Source organism: Myxocyprinus asiaticus, chromosome 20 (assembly GCF_019703515.2).
Source record: "Myxocyprinus asiaticus isolate MX2 ecotype Aquarium Trade chromosome 20, UBuf_Myxa_2, whole genome shotgun sequence".
In the NCBI taxonomy this organism is placed as follows: domain Eukaryota; kingdom Metazoa; phylum Chordata; class Actinopteri; order Cypriniformes; family Catostomidae; genus Myxocyprinus; species Myxocyprinus asiaticus.
This window is the reverse complement of record NC_059363.1, coordinates 4,385,618-4,405,253: the sequence shown is the minus strand read 5'-3', so window position 1 is coordinate 4,405,253 and position 19,636 is coordinate 4,385,618. Positions and strand designations below refer to the sequence as shown.

The 19,636-nt window shown below is 37.1% G+C and overlaps 1 protein-coding gene across 9 annotated transcripts in view; it reads left to right on the top strand.

The window, feature by feature from the left end:
- Positions 1-19,636, top strand: part of syne1b (spectrin repeat containing, nuclear envelope 1b) — a 178,025-nt gene that overhangs the window by 29,429 nt on the left and 128,960 nt on the right. For 8 of the 9 annotated variants that reach the window (XM_051647295.1, XM_051647294.1, XM_051647299.1 and 5 more), the window contains exons 7-27: positions 85-281; positions 891-1,000; positions 3,367-3,474; positions 6,021-6,158; positions 8,551-8,715; positions 8,825-8,937; positions 9,175-9,340; positions 9,438-9,534; positions 10,413-10,615; positions 11,313-11,477; positions 11,969-12,121; positions 12,356-12,499; positions 12,603-12,770; positions 13,506-13,664; positions 14,636-14,800; positions 14,938-15,072; positions 16,898-17,056; positions 17,145-17,353; positions 17,443-17,551; positions 17,632-17,796; positions 19,384-19,551. In XM_051647295.1, the coding sequence (XP_051503255.1) occupies positions 85-281; positions 891-1,000; positions 3,367-3,474; positions 6,021-6,158; positions 8,551-8,715; positions 8,825-8,937; positions 9,175-9,340; positions 9,438-9,534; positions 10,413-10,615; positions 11,313-11,477; positions 11,969-12,121; positions 12,356-12,499; positions 12,603-12,770; positions 13,506-13,664; positions 14,636-14,800; positions 14,938-15,072; positions 16,898-17,056; positions 17,145-17,353; positions 17,443-17,551; positions 17,632-17,796; positions 19,384-19,551 (3,196 nt within the window). Of the gene's footprint in view, positions 1-84; positions 282-890; positions 1,001-3,366; positions 3,475-6,020; positions 6,159-8,550; positions 8,716-8,824; positions 8,938-9,174; positions 9,341-9,437; positions 9,535-10,412; positions 10,616-11,312; positions 11,478-11,968; positions 12,141-12,355; positions 12,500-12,602; positions 12,771-13,505; positions 13,665-14,635; positions 14,801-14,937; positions 15,073-16,897; positions 17,057-17,144; positions 17,354-17,442; positions 17,552-17,631; positions 17,797-19,383; positions 19,552-19,636 lie in introns of those variants that run through there. The other variant, XM_051647298.1, reaches the window with a different exon arrangement.

Sequence of the window (19,636 nt, the reverse complement as noted above, 5' to 3'; positions counted from 1 at the left end):
ATATATTTCTATTATTGTAATACAATGTACTATTTTATTTTCTATAAAAAAAAAAGTATTACATTTATTATCTCTCATCACAAGGCATCTTGGGATTGAAGTTAAAGACTTTGGTCCTAGTTGGCGCAGTGGTGTGGCCTTCCACTCCGTTATACAAGCAATACGGCCAGAACTCGTTGACATGGACCTTGTAAGAAGAAGAAGTAACCGTGAGAACCTAGAAGAAGCATTCAGTGTGGCAGAGAACGAGCTTGGAATACCACGTTTACTAGATCCTGAAGGTACCAATGCTGCTTCAAGACTCTGATTTAGCTTCAGTATCTCGCCAATATCCTATGCAATGAAAAACATCCACTAACAAAAAAGTGCCATGGTATTACCATGTTTTTGGACATGGTACCATGGTAATTCCATGTCTTTTTGGAAATTTACCATTGTAACACCATGTTTCTAATGTGAATATGCCAGAACAACTTGGTATCTTAGAGTACCATTTAAATACCATGGTATATGATATGGTAAACATACAGTATCACGGTAGTCTATATATCAAAGTATCATGGTATTACCGTGTGATATGATCACTGTGCCATGGTACCACTACAGTATTTTTTTAAGGGTCTCTTGTGATGTTGTGGCTAATACTGTAGATGGGATTCTGTAAATTGCCTGTTGTGCTTTTCAAAAGCCACTCATTTGTTTTGAGTTTATGTAAGTAGCCATTGCACAATCAAGCTGGGATAGACAGATAGATAGATAGATAGATAGATAGATTGATAGTACCTTGCTCAAGGGCACAATGGCAATTGATTGTCCCTTGAGGGGTTTGATCCTGGAATTTTTTGGTAATCAGCCTTGATCTTTGAGTTCTCCTTGTTTTTGTCTTGCAGATGTGGATGTGGATAAGCCTGATGAGAAATCAATAATGACATATGTAGCTCAGTTCCTGAAGCACTACCCAGACCCCCACCAATCCAAGACAGATGGACTGCAAGAAGAGGTATGCTTTACTGCTTATGTGCATGTACCTACCAAAAATACACTGATCGCTCACTGTTATTTAATGCAGTCACTGCTGTAGTGCTTGTTCATTTAGTTTAGTCCATCACAGTGGAATCCATTCATTTTACTCACGAATCACACCCATAATGCATTGCTCTGTGTTCACTCTGTCTCTCTACACTCGCCGTACGCATTAGTAGCTGGTTCGTTCCATTCCTACATTCGCTCTCTCTATCCTAACTCTACAGGTAGGAGCTGGTTACCTATCGTCTGCATGAGATTCATTTAGTGTATGGGTCATTCTCAGGAAAGGGTGCTATAAGGTTTAAATATTACTGCTGAACTTTTAAGAAATCATATTTATAATAATTTTCCCACTTTAAGCTCAAAGTTCAAAGGCACCACCATATAGGGACGTGTCTCTCAAATATTCGGATTAGTCGTCAACAAATATTGTTTTTTTAAATTGGTGATCCATAAACAATTACCTTCAGTCCTAATTATGTGGTTACAGCCTTACAAAGTACCAACAAATTACACTGGTGGCCAAAAGTTTGGAATAATGAAAAGATTTTGCTCTTATGGAAAGAAATTGGTACTTTTATTCACCAAAGTGGCATTCAACTGATCACAATGTATATTCAGGACATTAATAACGTGAAACATTACTATTACAATTAGAATTTTTTTTTAAAACTACTTCAAAGAGTTCTCATCAAATAATCCTCCACGTGCAGCTACGACAGCTTTGCAGATCCTTGACATTCTAGCTGTCAGTTTGTCCAGATACTCAGGTGACATTTCACCCCACACTTCCTGTAGCACTTGCCATAGATGTGGCTGTCTTGTCGGGCACTTCTCACACACCTTACAGTCTAGCTGATCCCACAAAAGCTCAATGGGATTAAGATCCATAACGCTCTTTTCCAATTATCTGTTGTCCAATGTCTTGTGTTTCTTTGCCCACTCTAACCTTTTCTTTTTGTTTTTCTGTTTCAAAAGTGGCTTTTCTTTGCAATTCTTCCCATAAGGCCTGCACCCCTGAGTCTTCTCTTTACTGTTGTACATGAAACTGGTGTTGAGCGGGTAGAATTCAATGAAGCTGTCAGCTGAGGACATGTGAGGCGTCTATTTCTCAAACTAGAGACTCTGATGTACTTATCCTCTTGTTTAGTTGTACATCTGGCCTTCCACATCTCCTTCTGTCCTTGTTAGAGCCAGTTGTCCTTTGTGTTTGAAGACTGTAGTGAACACCTTTGTATGAAATCTTCAGTTTTTTGGCAATTTCAAGCATTGTATAGTCTTCATTCCTCAAAACAATGATTGACTGATGAGTTTCTAGAGAAAGCTGTTTCTTTTTTGCCATTTTTGACCTAATATTGACCTTAAGACATGCCAGTCTATTGCATACTGTGGCAACTCAAAAATAAACACAAAGACAATGTTAAGCTTCATTTAACAAACCAAATAGCTTTCAACTGTGTTTGATATAATGGCAAGTGATTTTCTAGTACCAAATGATCAATTTATCATGATTACTCAAGGATAAGGTGTTGGAGTGATGGCTGCTGTCTAGATTTGATCAAAAATGACTTTTTTCAAATAGCGATGGTGCTGTTTTTTACATCAGTAATGTCCTGACTATACTTTGTGATAAGTTGAATGCCACTTTGGTGAATTAAAGTACCAATTTCCTTCTGAAACAGCAAAATCTGTACATTATTCCAAACTTTTGGCTGCCAGTGTCCTGTCACAATTAGTTATTTGGTTACAGGGAATTTATATACAAGATTGCAATTGAAAATGTGCATCATTTATAAATAGAAGGAGAAGCCCATTTCTGTTTTAAAGCATTTTGTATCAGTGCTGTTATATTCAAAATGTTTGGGGTTGAATGTTACAGGGTTACAAAATAGCTTGTGCATTTCTAACTAAACAGAGTTAAATCTATCAAATATTTCAACTAAGTTCAGTATCCTGTTAATTGTATCAGTAGTAAGTCATAGGGACACAAACCAAGCACAAATGGAAACGTTTCGCAAGAATGTCCCATCTGGAGTGGATGCTCTCTCTTTTCTCCTCTCGTTCTCTGAATTTTTTCTTGCTAACATCTTGTCTGTGTTGTGTTTGCATCCCTTGTTGTGTCTTGCTTTCCTGGACAGTATGATCCTCAAGATATTGAACTAATGCTTGAGGTATGTGTTTATTCATATACAGAGTCATAATAAATTGTGTGAAGATCTTCACTTTTATTTTTCCCCGTTTCACTGCTCGGTTACCTGCTGTGGGTTGTTATAAATTGTCCTGCTGAATATTCTCTAAACAAGGGATAAATAGTTATTTCTCTCTGTCTGCTGTGTACAGAAAGAGGAGAGGAATGTGCTGAGAGAGGTGAAGATCTGGCTGGATCAGCTGGACAGAGATATACTGCGCGCACAGGGTTCTGAAGAGAGTCTCACTGACAAATATCAGGTAATGAGAACTTAACAAATGTAATAACCCCAAGAAGGAATCCATGATGAGTTTTTACTCTACGAATGCTTAAATAGGCCATTAATACACTTTTGACAATGTTTATTGCTCTTAACAGTCGTAATTTAATTTTACTTGACAATTTTCCACTCTCTCGCTGACCCTTAGAATTAAAAAGGTTGTTTTTGCTACTTTACAGTATCTTTAAGATGTCAGTTACACTTTACAATAAGGTTGCATTTGTTAAGGTTAGTTAATGCCTTAGTTAACATGAACTAACAACTAACAACACTTATTTACATCATTTATTAATCTTGGTTTATGTTAATTTATAGATATACAGTATAGTTAATGTGAACTAACAAGGAACAGTGTCTCTTTACAGTGTTTATTAATGTAAATTTATACAAAGGCCTATAATAATATATAGTGTATATACTAGTAACACATTTCTCAGCATTGAAATGTGTAAATAATAACATTCATTGTGAAGGAGAAAAGTTGGAGGGATATCGAAAGAATTGTCACTCATCTGTGTTCCTGGGTGATATTTTACTGAACTGCTTAATAAAAATATATACAGTATATATATTATGAAGTTTTGTGAACCTTATTGTAAAGTGAAAACTCTTTGATTATTAATTAATGCTTTACTAATGTTTGTTGATTCTTAATTATTGATGAATAATGATAATGAAGTATTTTTTATGCATATTTATAACCCTTATTGTAAAGTGTAACATTACCTAATGTGTTACTAATGTTTGTAGACTCTTTACTAACATTATTTAACAATAAAAGCATTAATTTTAGGTATTGATAGACCTTATTGTAGAGCAATTCACACGTTACAAACAATTGCAGGATATTTATTAGCATAACATTGCAATACGAATCACGGGGGCCTGGGTAGCTCAGCGAGTATTGACGCTGACTACCACCCCTGGAGTCGTGAGTTCGAATCCAGGAATTCTCCTAAGCAACCAAATTTGCCCGGTTGCTAGGGAGGGTTGAGTCACATGGGGTAACCTCCTCATGGTCACGATTAGTGGTTCTCGCTCTCAGTGGGGCGTGTGGTAAGTTGTGCGTGGATCGCGGAGAGTAGCATGAGCCTCCACATGCTGTGAGTCTCCGCGGTGTCATGCACAACGAGCCACGTGATAAGATGCATGGATTGATGGTCTCAAAAGCGGAGGCAACTGAGACTTGTCCTCCGGCAACCGGATTGAGGTGAGTAAACGTACCACCACGAGGACCTAAGTAGTGGGAATTGGCCATTCCAGATTGGGAGAAAAGTGGATTAAAAAAAATATATATATATCGAATCACTATCAAATCAACAGTACATACAACATATAGTTCTGAGAACAATATTCTGCACTGTGCAGAAGAAAAGTAATTAAATAATTAAATTAATAAAATCTTTAGCAACATACAGAATAATATGAAAACTCGTATCTGTGTTAAGACTCTTCGGCATTGTGGGTAATGTAGTTGTTCACCATAATATGTATATTATTAACATTAAACAAGACACATAAATACTGTAAAGACGTGTTGTTTTTACCTGTTAGTTGACATTAACTAATGCATTGAGTAATGTTAACTTAAACACCTTTTTAATGTTAAGAAATGTATTATGCCTTCATATAAATTAACATGAATAAACACTGTAAAGAGGCACTGTTTCTTGTTAGTTCACATAAACTATGTATCTTTAAATTAACATAAGCCACGAGTAATAAATGCTGTAAAAGGGTGTTGTTCATTGTTAGTTAACATTAGTTAATGCATAAGTAATGTTAACATTACATCTTTTTAATATTAAGAAATGTGTTCATATGTATGTATATATATATATATTAATTAACATTAACCAGGATTAATACATGCTGTAACTAAAGCATTAGGGGGCAGTGGTGGCTCAGTGGTTAAGGCTCTGGGTTACTGATCAGACGGTCGGGGGTTCAAGCACCCAGCACCGCCAAGATGCCACTGTTGGGCCCTTGAGCAAGCCCCTTGACCCTATCTGCTCCAGGGGTGCCATATCTTGGCTGACCCTGCACTCTGACCCCACATAATATGTGAAAAAAGAATTTCACTGTATATGTGCGAATGTACAATGTGTGAAAAATAAATGTAATTATTATAATTATTATTATTAACAAATGTTAACAAATGCAACCTTATTGTAAAGTATTACCAAGATGTCTATATGTAAATAAGCACTAAAAGGATTGACTAAACTGTTTATAGAATAGAGATATGGGTTTGCTGTCATATCAAATGTATATGCCACCGCCCCATTCTCCAATAACAGGACTTTTTGAAAAGCCTGCATTATGTTGTAACAGGTTCACAAAACAATATGTGCTGAAACTGTGAATGTCAGACCTTAAACATAATTTTTTTTTAGCTTTGTGTTGTGAGTGTTGGAGTATGTCTATATACAAATCTGTTATTACAAAAGAGCAAGGAAAATCCTGTCTAATCTAATTATAGACCCAATGTGTTTGTCAGTACATAGTATATTTTCTGTGCTGCAGGCCTTTAAGAGCTTCCGTGTGCAGTATGAGATGAGGAAAAAACAGATTGAGTCTCTTCTGCAGCCGGTACACAGAGAGGGCAAACTATCAGTGGACCAGGCGGTCGTCAAACAGTCCTGGGATCATGTGTCTGTCAGGGTATGTGCTTCAACAAATAGAATTAACATAGACTGATATTCATATACTAGGGTATTTACATGGTACCCCAATGTTCTTCAAAGAATTCAATGGTATTAGTACTATGTTACATGTCCAAGAAAACATAAAATTACTTTGTAAATGTCCAAAAAAGATAGGATTTCTTTGTTACATGTCCAAAAAAGATGGAATTACTGTGGTACCATTCCCCAAAACATTTTATTACCATAGTGCCAGTACATGTTCAAAAACATTGAATTACTATGGTACTAATCCCAAACAACATGGTATTACCATGGTACATGTAAGAAAAGATGGTTTTACTATGGTACCGTTTCCAAGACATGTTATTACCATAGTGCATGTCAATAAACGTGGTATTACTGTTGTACCATAGAACATGTTATTATCATGGTACCATTCCCAAAAGCATGTTATTACCATAGAACATGTAAAAAAACATGGAATTAATATGGTACCATTCCTAAAAACATGTTATTACCACAGTACATGTAAAAAACATGGTATTATTGACGTACCATTCCCAGAAATGTTTAAAAAACATGGTATTACTATGGTACCATTCACAAAAACATTTTATTACCATAGTGCCAGTACATGTCCAAAAACATTGAATTACTATGGTACTATTCCCAAACAACATGGTATTACCATGGTACATGTAAGAATACATGGTATTACCATGGCACCATTACCAAAAACATGTTATTACCACAGTACATGTAAAAAACATGGTATTACTGTCGTACCATTACCAGAAATGTTAAAAAACATGGTATTACTATGGTACCATTCACAAAAAAATTGTATTACCATAGTACATGCCAAAAAACATGGTTTTATTGTGGCATTATTTACAAGACTTGTTATTACCATAGTGCATGTCAATAAACATGGTATTACTATGGCACCATTCCCAAAAACATGCTATTATCACAGTACATGTCAAAAAACTGAATTAATATGGTGCCATTTGCAAAAACGTTATTACCACAGCAGGTCAAAAAACATGGTTTTACTATGGTACCATTTCCAAGACATGTTATTACCATAGTGCATGTCAATAAACGTGGTATTACTGTTGTACCATAGAACATGTTATTATCATGGTACCATTCCCAAAAGCATGTTATTACCATAGAACATGTAAAAAAACATGGAATTAATATGGTACCATTCTCAAAAACATTTGTGCCGGTACATGTCTAAATACATTGAATTACTATGGTACTATTCCCAAACAACATGGTATTACCATGGTACATGTAAGAATACATGGTATTACCATGGTACCATTCCCAAAAACTTGTTATTACCACAGTACATGTAACAAACATGGTATTACTGTCGTACCATTCCCGGAAATGGTAAAAAAACATGGTTTTACTATGGTACCATTTCCAAGACATGTTATTACCATAGTGCATATCAGTAAACATTGTATTACTGTTGCACCATTCCCAAAAACATGTTAATGCAATAGTACATATAAAAAAAAACATGGAATTACTGTGCTATTCCAAAAACAAAAACAAACAAAAAACATGGTAATACCATGGTACATGTAAGAAAACATGGTTTTATTATGGTACCATTTCCAAGACATGTTATATTACCATTGTGCATGTCAATAAACATGGTGTTACTGTGGTAATATTCCCCAAAACATGGTATTACCATAGTATATGTCAAAAAACATGGTATAACCATGGTACCATTCCCAAAAACATGGTATTTCCATGATACATATAAAAAAATAAATTAAAAAAATTATAATAATTGTATTACCATGTTACATATCCAAAAATACATGGGATTGCTTTGGTACCATTTCCATAAACATGGTATATTACCATGGTAAAATGCCCAAACAACATGGTATTATTATGATACAAATACAGTATATTAAATAAACATGGTATTAACATGGTAAAGTTCCTAAAAAAACATGGTATTACTATGGTACATATACAAAAAAGAGGGTATCACCATGCTACCATATCCAAAAAACATGGTACCTATAGGCAGGCCCACGCAAAACAAGAATATTGTTTATGTCTGCAGATTGTTTTTACTTAAAAGTATAACTCCTAATTGTCGCTGTTGCAATAAATGAATATGTGCTTCTCTAGTTGTCATTGGCTGTAATGAAGTGTGAATTGGATCGTAGGCCATTAATACAGAATCCATTACTGAGGAGAGTAGGCAAAACACAGAGCTGGTTTTGTTCAGAGGAACAGAAGACTCACAGAGCGGACACAGCAATCTGGCCAGACACTTGACAGCTTGAAGTGTACTCTTAGACTGTGATCGGCATTAAACACGGATCTCTCCTTTTGATATTTGTGATGTTGTTGTGTGGTTTGTGTAGCTCTTAGACTGGCACATCCACCTGGACAAGTCTTTGCCTGGCCCTCTTGGAGTGATTGGTGCCTGGCTGCATCGTGCAGAACTTGCCCTGAGAGAAGACGTGCCCATTCAACAGGCCCATGATGAGACCGCCAACATCATCCACAGAAAACTGGAACAGCACAAGGTATGCTCAAGACCCTATGTCTGCTACTGCCCTATTTTTCATTCTAGACATATTATCTCCAATCGAAATGCTTCTAAGCTGAAAGAAGATGTTTTTGCTTGTTATACAGGAGGTGCTGAAGAATTTGGAAGTACACAGACAGACATTTCAACAAATTCACAGAGACAGATCCGTAAACGGTGTCCCAGTTCCCCCAGAGCAGCTGCAGGACATGGCAGAAAGGTCAACTTTAATTTTGGGAACTGTTTTAAAGACAGCATGGAATGGAATTTGCAATGCATTCAACTTTCATATTGTGACGTATTCACGAGTGAAACAGACTTGATTTTATCCGTCAGGATTTGTTTGGATAATGAATAGTGGTTGGTTGGAGGCGAGGGAAGATTGCACAGATTTCACCTAAAAAGGGGAACTTACACAGATTCAAACTATATTTACAAATATTTTGTATTTCCACAGATTTCATTTTGTGTCCACATCATCTCATCATCTGATTAAACTTGAATTCTGGGAGATGAAGTATCGCCTGATGGCATTTCTTACCCTGGCGGAGTCGAAGCTTAAATCTTGGATCATTAAATATGGCAGACGTGACTCAGTGGAGCTTCTCCTGCAAAATTATATTGTACGTCCACCAGTTTACCTGCATCTGCTTTATGAACAACTCATCGAGCTAACATGTAATAAAACATCCTACCATTATTCTACTATTTTAAACACAGGCATTCATTGAAGGTCATAAGTTCTTTGAGCTATATGAAACCACGTTTAAGAGTCTGAAACAAGCTGCAGACACCTATATGAAATCTGGAGCTTCAGGTAAGAACACATCTCACTGTCATCCATCTTCTCCAGGATGCTGCAGAATGATGTGGCTTTTTATGTCTCTACCAGCCGAAATTAGTGTTTTGCTTTTAGATCAGATATCCTCATTCTGTCAAATTTCATGACAGTTAAGCACATTTCCTCCCAAGTTCTCTTTACAAATTCAGAAATTAATACAGGAATAAAAAAATAAAATAAAATCACCATTAAAATAAAATATAGTACAACAAATACTACCGTGATGTTCTAAACTGTTCTTTACAAATGCACTTAACAATTGAAATAATACGTCATTATTTTCTTTCACATCACAAGGAATTGCAATGACATTTTTTGCATTACAATAATTAAAATTTAGGGGGAAAATGCTTAATTGTCATGAAAATTTGGTCTTATTAGTCTATAGCATTGGCTTTATTTTTTTAATGCACAAAATAATTTCTCAATTCTTCCTTTTTGGATTTTGGGGTGAAATATGACCTGGAATTTTTTTGACTCACCCAAATATAATGAAGCATGTAGGGTGCGGTAATGTTGTTTAACTGTTTAATTCATATTGTAGGCAGTAAAATCACCAGGAGAGGTGAGTTTAGAGTAACTAGAGTACCTAGACTTCACTTTAATATAGTGGCAGTTTGGACACTGCAGTTTACAGTGCACAAATACAAGGATTTCTCCTCTACTAACACTTAATATTGTCAATTTGCTTAGCTGATTCTCTAATCGTCACCAGTGTTACTCTTTCAGACTGTAGGGGATTGATTTGCATGGCTTGTGCACTGAGATTTTAGTGTGCTATACTATATCACCAATCAAAAGAGATTTAGTCACAATGTGATTTGAATAAATTCTGGGTCACATTTCACCTGCAGCTGAAGAGGGTGAAGGGGTAAATAAGTTTCTGAGCGATGCGACGGCGCAGTGGAAGAACCTGTCGGTGGAGGTCCGCAGTGTACGCAGCATGCTGGAGGAAGTCATCTGTAACTGGGAGAAGTACAGCAGCATGGTGGCCAGCCTGCAGGCCTGGCTGGAGGATGCAGAGAAGATGCTTAATCAATCAGAGAGCGACAAACGGGTGTGTTTGTGAAGTTCATGACTTTGAACCCTACTGAAAAGAATCTCCTGCCTGTCCATCCGACAAGTGCCCAAAACCTCTCTAAAACCATGGTAGACCAGCTAGCTACTTTAAAATGGTTTAAAGCAGAAGTATGTAATTTCTGTGCCACTAGGGCCACCAAATGAAATTGCAAAAATAAATTTTGTTTTCAAAACAGCTTTCTGAATAAGCTTCCCATTTGCCGTTGGTCAAACAAAGAGATAGTCCCGCCCCAACTCATGCCATTGGCCGAGTTAATGTTATTGTGTTTGTAACGACGGGTCGCTCAAAACAAACAGAGGATTTTCATAGCGCTGCAGAGACAATGTGCTAACAGCTTTCAAGAAAATTAAGCTATGAATGGCTTACTTATAGTTGTCTCTGCATATTAAAGTTGGACAGGAGAAACACAGAAAAAGCTACACACTTCAGATTTAAAGGGATAGTTCACCCAAAAATGAAAATTCTCTCATCATTTACTCACCCTCATGCCATCCCAGATGTGTATGGCTTTCTTTCTTCTCTGTTCAGCAGAAGAAAGAAAGTCAAACACATCTGGGATAGCATGAGGGTGAGTAAATGATGAGAGAATTTTCATTTTTTGGGTGAACTATCCCTTTAAGCTTTTTACAACAGCCGAACTACGTTGTATAAAACATTGTAAATTGTTCTGCAGGATTTTTTCCGGAATCTTCCACACTGGATCCAACAGCACATGGACATGAACGATGCTGGAAACTTCCTGATTGAAACATGTGATGAGACTGTGTCCAGAGAACTGAAACAACAGCTGCTACTCCTCAACGGCAGATGGAGAGATCTGTTCATCAAAGTCAAACATGTAAGAGATAATTCAAATTATAATTATTTATTTCCTGAAGTCAACTTATGATGTTAGTTAAAAATAGTTGTACATTTTTTTAGTTGTAACTTAGTTTTACACAACAATTTTTCCCCACTCTCTTAATATTAAACAGGCTGTTTTTGTGACTGTACCTTTAAGACTTCTATAAAAATGTCTGTTATGATGTTCAGTTGGCTTGAATGCTAAATAGTCATTGTTAAGTAAATGTATGTGGGTGGTCATATGTTAATGTATTCATGATTATGATGACAATACAGTAAAAATATCTGAAAGACCTGCTTTTGAAGTTTAGGTTTCAATCTATTTTGCATGGACTGAGGTGGAAAATTTTCTTTGTGAATGTTCATTTTCCATTATGTTACCCCTTTTATTGTTGTGTAAATAATCTGTTGATGTTACATATTTCTCCTTTATCGTTAAGATAAAAGGTTCTCGGGTTATGCTGATTTTGTCATTTTTTTTCTTAGTATGCAAGAGCAGATGAAATGGACAAACTGAGGAAAGATTATGAAGATGGTATTGATGCTTTAAAAACATTTATTGACACGGCCAACGAAAGGATGAACACTCCAGTCCAAGTGTCTTTCCTAAACATAAGGACATATCTACAAGATGTTGAGGTAATCAAAGTTCACAGAGGTAATTACACATCTCTCTGGAGTACTCGATTCTGATTGGTCAATCGTGGCATTGTTCTGTCAAATATTTTTGTGTAATTTTAATTTTATATATCTATCTATACATGTATATACTGTGTATATATATATATATATATATATATATATATATATATATATATATATATATATATATATATATATATATATATATAAACAGTAACTTAATATGCTCAGGACATGAAGCACAAATTGCCATCCATGGAGGCTGCGTATAAAACAGTGACACGTAACGCACAACAGCTGACCAAAGACTTCCCCGAGGAGGAGGTGGCACAGATGCTGGCTACCATGACAACCATTAAAGATGAGCTCAGCAAGGTGCCTGATTCTGTGCTTTCCTCATGAGCTGCTTAATCAGTTTTCCCCCCTGTTTTTCACTGTCTCACCTTCATGACCTCATGACGTCTGCTGTCTTGTTCAGATACGGGAGAGAGCTCTGCCTCTGCTGAGAGATTCCCAAGCTATGCTGCCTCCTCTTGAGGAGATGGAGAAACATATCACTGGGTTTTACCAGTCACTAGAGAAGGCAAGCCGCATCACTTCCTCCCGGGACTCTGAGGCTCAAGGAGACTTCAAGCTAAAGTGTCAGGTGACTGAGGTTATGGGTGCATTTTGGGCTCACAGACCGCCCACAGTATGTTCACTGACTGTCTGATGCATATTAAACTGGAAAGCATTCAAATTGCATTCAAAACTGCAACCAACTGAAATGCAATTTCTGGTAGTAAGTGTGCACATATTTTTATTAGTCCACTGGGAAACAAAATCGTGTTTTAAAGATGAGCCCTTTTGAGGAGCAATCACTGGATTTTCCAAAGTTTGCCAAGTTTGTGGCTTCAGATCTTTGAAAGATATTCAGAGTTTTATTTGAGGCACTTAGTAGCACATAAACTGAATATTCACGAGCAAAACTGTACTGGATATTCCACTTGTTTTCTTTGCTGACTTTGAAATAATCAGTACTTAATGAAGTTTCAAACATAAGTTTGGGTGGAGCTTGCTCATCTTGGCCTGCCAATCATATAAAAAAGATGTATAAGAGGCTGCTTCCTTCGCACCAGCGACGATTCTTCCGACATCCCTCCCCATCTCAACCTTTATATTTCATTATGCAATTATTTCAAAGTTAATTTTCTGTTTCTATTTCTATTTATTTTAAAATGAAACAATGCATCTCTTTGAACTCCGTCACACCAAAATTATTTTGTCTTTTCATTTGAAGGCATCAGACTGGGTGTGAACAGGCCTTTAGTATTTTTTTAAATGCCATTGCTATGAATTTCTCTCTCTTTCTTTGTATTTCTTTGTGTGTATGTTTAAACAGGAGCTGGTGACGTATCAGCAGAGCTGTAAAAAGTGTCTTGCAGTGATTGATAAAAACCATCAGGTCATTTTGAAATCTTTGGACATCAGCAAGACCCTCAAACACCTGGACACATCACTGCTGGAAAGAAGAATCACTGAGCTTCAGGCTTCATCACAGGTGGGAACTGTGCTTCAGACTTTGTTTTTTTATTTGGGGGGGGGTATGCCCAATTCCCAATGCGCTCTAAGTCCTCATGGTGGCGTAGTGACTCGCCTCAATCCGGATGGCAGAGGACGAATCTCAGTTGCCTCCGTGTCTGAGACCATCAATCTGCGCATCTTATTTCGTGGCTTGTTGAGCACGTTACCGTGGAGACCTAGTGCATGTGGAGGCTTCATGCTATTCTCCGCGGCATCCACACACAACTCACCACGCGCCCCACCGAGAGCGAGAACCACATTATAGTGACCACGAGGAGGTTAACCCAACGTGACTCTACCCACCCTAGCAACCGGGTCAATTGGTTGCTTAGGAAGCCAGACTGGAGTCACTCAGCATGCCCTGGATTCGAACTTGCGACTCCAGGTGTGGTAGTCAGCGTCTTTACTTGCTGAGCTACCCAGGCCCATCAGACATTGTTGAGATCTCTTCTGGAACTCTAGAGGAGATACCCGTGAGATTACCGAGGTCTTTTCCTCTGAAGAAAATCTGAGAAGCAGGAGGTCTCAATTGGCTCTCTAGGAAATACAGTTGAGATATTAAAGTGATTGTGGTGATTGTGCAAGCGACATCTGTGGAGAGCGAAGCCGCGAGAGGAAGAACGGTAAGGATTGACACCTGTGGGAAATTATCTCTAACAGCTATTTGTGTTTGCATTGAGAGCTGAGAGGGAAAAAAGAGCAGTCCAGACTGCTGGAGGGGAGAGAGAGAGTGACACACAAGTGGACTGTGTGTGTGTGTGTTGAATTTTTGGCTGAAAAGCCAGTAGTGTGCAAGACTGAGAAAGTGTGGGAAATAAAGACTCCCGTTAAATTGTTTATCCGGCTCCCGCTTCCTTCTTCAACGAGAGAGCTTGTAAACTGTCACAGTGATCTTAATTGGGATTTTTCTCACTACATGTGCATTGTTGTTTGTTTTGGTTTATAAAGGCCATGGTTAAGGAAACCACAGAGTGGAAAAGACACATTGAGGCGAACAGCAGCCTGATGAAGAGTTTTGAGGAGTCTCGAGTAGAGCTGGAGAAGGTTCTGAAAATAGCTCACAGCTCCATGACTGAGAGAGGAAACCCAGAGGAGCTTTTGAAAAAGCACACGGTGAGAAATGAACCCAGCAGTCTATTCTTGTGCAGAGCAAACAGGCCGACAGCAGAGTTTAAACCTCAAGTGGTCTCCAGAAGGAAATGAGTTCAATCTGACATGATTTCATACATTTTTCATTGATGTTCCTGCAGGAGTTCTTCGGCCAGCTGGATCAGAGTGTTCTCAATGTGTTCCTCAAAGCCTGTGATGAACTCACAGATATTCTGCCGGAACAAGAACATCAGAATCTACAGGAAACAGTCAGGAAACTACACAAAGAGTGGAAGGTTAGAAAGCTCTTCCATTTTTCCCAGCACATCCATTAATCTTAACATTCTCTCTTTCATCTCAAAAGAATTGCTTTACTTTTGGACCTCAGACTACTAGTGGACTATTGTCTGGAATTATTTGCGTATATAGTATAAGTACACACATAAGTACAACTTAAAGACAACATGAAACGGCAGCGCATTTAACTTGTGTATTGTGACGTATTTCTGAGTAAAACTAGCGTAGGGTTGGATTGGATTTTATCCATCGTTATTTGATTGGCTTCTCGATTGAGTGGGCCTTTTAGGCTTTGATATGTTTGGTTAATATTATTTTTAAGTTCTGTCATTTTGATTTAGATTCTGAATTTATTTTTTTTTATTTTTACATAATAAGAACTGTTGAATTGTGCACAATAAAAGCAATGACATTTATTAAAGGATACATTTTGTTTAAAAATGTTGTCATAATTTTGTTTTTTAAGATGATTTTCATCCTTTTTTGGACCATGGGTGGACCAAGTTTATGAACAGCAATGTTGCTGAAGTTTCAAAATCCAAGAATTTCAGAATGAGCTGTTTTTGAGAAGCTTAATGTCAATAAATTCTCTTTTTGGAGTGGGGGAGGAAGTTTTGACTTTTGAAAGTTTCAGTTTGTTTTCAGCGTACAATGAACATCTTAATCTCAAAGGAGAAAGGATATTTATCCATTTATCAGTGTAAATTGAGCCAGTTGATTTTATGTGTTGGTGTTTCTTCAGGCATTTTCATGTCCCAGTGGTTGATTTTTATTAAAATGTACAAATGTATTTTTATTTATGCTTTTTTTATATATATATATATATATGAGGGTTTTATTAAAACTGAAATATATATATATATATATATTAACAATTTCAGTATTTATTGTGTGAAAATTATTTATATCCATTTTTCAAAAAATATGTCTGTCCCATAGTTGTGGCATAATTTCCACCACATCAAACAATTTTGCCCCAAATAAAGCTTTTTCATAAGTAAGTGTACTTGTTAACCAAGTGGACAAAAGTGTCACTAAAGAACATACTTGATGAAGAAAGCAAAGACATTTTAAGTAAAATATCACTTGTGAGCAGATTATTTCTATTTGGCGTAATTTCCAATCAAGCTGTAATTTTACCAATTATGCAAAAAGTTTGAAAATGTTATTTAATTGCTTATATTTAGGATTCCTAAAATGTTAGCTATGAAAAACGCTTTAGCAAGATTAATAAGTGGGCCATTTTATTTCAAAAACATTAAAATGTCATTTCCATCAGCGTCATTTCAACTACAGTATTCTATTAAACACAATGCAGAATTTGAGATGTGCTGGAAATGACACTGTTGTGGGAATTTTCATGATTTTCAGAAATCATCTCCTATGATACATGTACATACACTGTTGCACATTGGTAGTAGACAAATTAAGAAACCTACAGAGTGTGTGAAAAATATTTTAACGAGACTTTACTTTCTAGAAGTGCACTGTGCTTAAAAGTGCCCAAAGTTGATGAAACACCCACATACAGCATGTAACTTCCAGAATAATGGAACAAAAATGGTGGTTTTCCAATCAGTGGGCGTTTTCAAACGTGGATGGGCATTTTTCAACTGTCTAATCAAAAGAGGGATCCTCTTTGTGAGCTCAGACCTGGTTGAGGTGAGAAAAGTATTGAGAACCGACCACTCAATTTTAGCTAATTAAGCACAATGGTTGAAAAACACCCACCCATCCTGGTTTGAAAAAGCCCACTGATTGGGAAACCCCCGTTTTTGTTCCGGAGAGACATACGCTTTGAATAATGCCCCCTGTTTTCTACAGGATGTGCAGACAGAGATTCCCAATCACCTGCTTCATCTGAAGGTGGAACTGGAGAAGAATCATCTGATGACATCACTGCAGGAGTGCCAGTCTGAACTGGCTCGAGAGAACCGCAGTCTGCCCAGCATGGGAAGTGAGAGATTAATCAAAGAGCACAGGGTGAGACTCACAGCCATTAAACCTACCTAATATACTCTAAACCCTGTGACATTACAATAATTGGCTCATAATGACTATTTTTATGCAGATGTTTTTTAAGGAAAAGGGTCCACAGGCTCTTTGTGAGAAGAGATTGCAGCACATGGAGGAACTCTGTCTGAAGCTTCCAGAGAGCAAACAGACCCTCCAGACTCTGGAAAACTCCAAAACAGCGTTTGCTGATGTCAAAGAGGAGATTGAGAGCACACATCACAAACTCATGCAGCACCCTGACAAATGGAAGGAGTTTAACACTAGGTGAACCTTTACTCTTCTCTCTGGTACTGTCTGTTGTAGGTTAAATCTCTGCAGAACAGTATCAAATTTCTTTTGTCTTTGTGTTTTAGATTTTCTGAACTGTCTTCCTGGGTTACATCAAAGGAGAGTCAACTCAGACTTCTACGAAGCAGAGCTGGAGACCCCAGCAAGTTTGGCCAGGTCAAATCGACCATTAAGGTGAGAAATAAAGACAAAATAGAAGAAACTGAATATGACAGATGATGTGAGATGTTAATTGTCCTTTTATGATTTTACAGAGCCTGAGAAATGATGCCGAACTTCAGGAAGGGAATCTAAGCTGGTTGAAGACTCGTTTGGCTGCTCTGATTGAGGTTTGTACAGAGAGTGACGCCCAGCGAGAGGGAGCCGCCCTCAGCAAACTCTCCAATGACTTTAAGGGCCTTCTCATGTCCCTTTCTGAGGTGAGATATGATGATTGTATAAACTTTAAATGATGCAGCATCATTCAAAATCAATAGTTTTCAGTTACAGATGCCTTTATAGAAATTCACTATTCACAACTTGCCATGATTCATTTAATCCAAGAGTGAAAGTGTCCAATAACAAAACGGTTACTGAGATTAAGCGAGCAGTATTCAGCTGGTCATGTGATCCTAACATGGCAGCCCCCATGAGGGTTCCCCTGCTCCTTTCAAAATTACAAATAATTTCTTTAGGAGTAAAACTTTTTTAATGGGGAAAAAATTACTGGGTGTACCTTCAAAAAAATAAATTACAATTTTACTAGTGAAAGAAATACAGAAATGATGATCAAAGCCAAAACATTAAATGCCATGGATCTATATTTATTGAGTAATCTATTATTTTGTATTTTGAAAATTTTCACCTATGATTTTGGAGCAAAAATACAGGTAAAAAAATAACCCTAGAAAGATGGCAGCATAATTTATTTTATTTTTACACTAATATGAAAATCAGTTGACTTCAGCACCCCTTGATGCATTATATGCCAATGGTGTGAGTCCAAAAATGGGAAAAAACACTTTTTTGTGTTGTTTTTCAAAACTTGGAAGGCCTATAACTCCAGTAGTATAAAAGATATCTAAATATTCTTTTAGATTCTTTTTAGAATAAACTTTCCTTTTGATTATCTTAATTCCTTAATTGGCCCTATATGGTTAAATCCCAGAGATATGGGGCTTTCAATGTGGCTCCATCTGAAAATGGTTAAATTTGACCTATTTTCAATTATCAAAAGACAAATGTGGGCCACATAGTATGAAGGCAGTTTTTTTGTACAACAAAGCAAACCTCTGAAGTACAAAAAATGTTGAAACGAGAGATGTACCTTTATTTATTCACATAAAACAACAATAATGTCAAAATATCAATTTTTGATGGTAATTATGAAGCCAACATACTGTTATTCTACAGACTTTTCCCAAAATCCTTAAAGACAAAATTATCAATTGTAACTCCTCCTTGAGCTGTCAAGCTACATCCCCTAAACTTGGCAAAGACATTCAGACTGTTCTGGAATAGTGTGTTTTCTAAGAGGGCGATCAAAAAAACCCACACAAGTCCTTTGATCTGCTCCTCACACGTCTGTCTGTCTATCTAACTGTCTGTCTGTCCATCTGTCCGTCCGTCCGCCTGCCTATCTATCTAGCTTATTGTCTTGATGTCTTACTGTCATGTCTGTATAAACATCAAACTTAATTACTAAATTACTGTAAAAATACGGCACCTGGTAGCCAGTAAAATGAAAATGTTTGAGAGCGTATTGTTTTCGCTATGTTTACATCTCTCATCCACACTGGAATAGCGTTTTTCTCCACCAAAAACGGGTTTCGAAAATGCTCTCTAGTACCACACTTTGGTAAATGATGACATTAGGAAACAGAGAACAGCATATTCAAACAAACAGATTAGTGCGGACATGGCCTTAGTGACACTAAAACAAGTGTTTTCTTTGATTAAAGTGTTAAATCATTAGAAATTGTGTGTGTGTGTGTGTGTGTGTGTGTGTGTGTGTTGTGATGATGTAGTCAGAGAAATTGGTCCTGGCTGTGGGCGACTGCGTTCAGTTCAGAGAGGAGGTGAAAACCACACTGGAGGAGTTGACTCAGGGTCAACAGGAGCTGCAGACAAACATCAGTAAGATTCTGGACTCAGAGTCTGTGAGAGAAGCACAACAACTGCTGCTGCTACTTCAGGTAGCAATCCTGTTATTCAGTGCCAAATATCATATTTTAATCTATCGATTACTTTAAAAATGGCTAGGTGCAATTCAATGTGCTT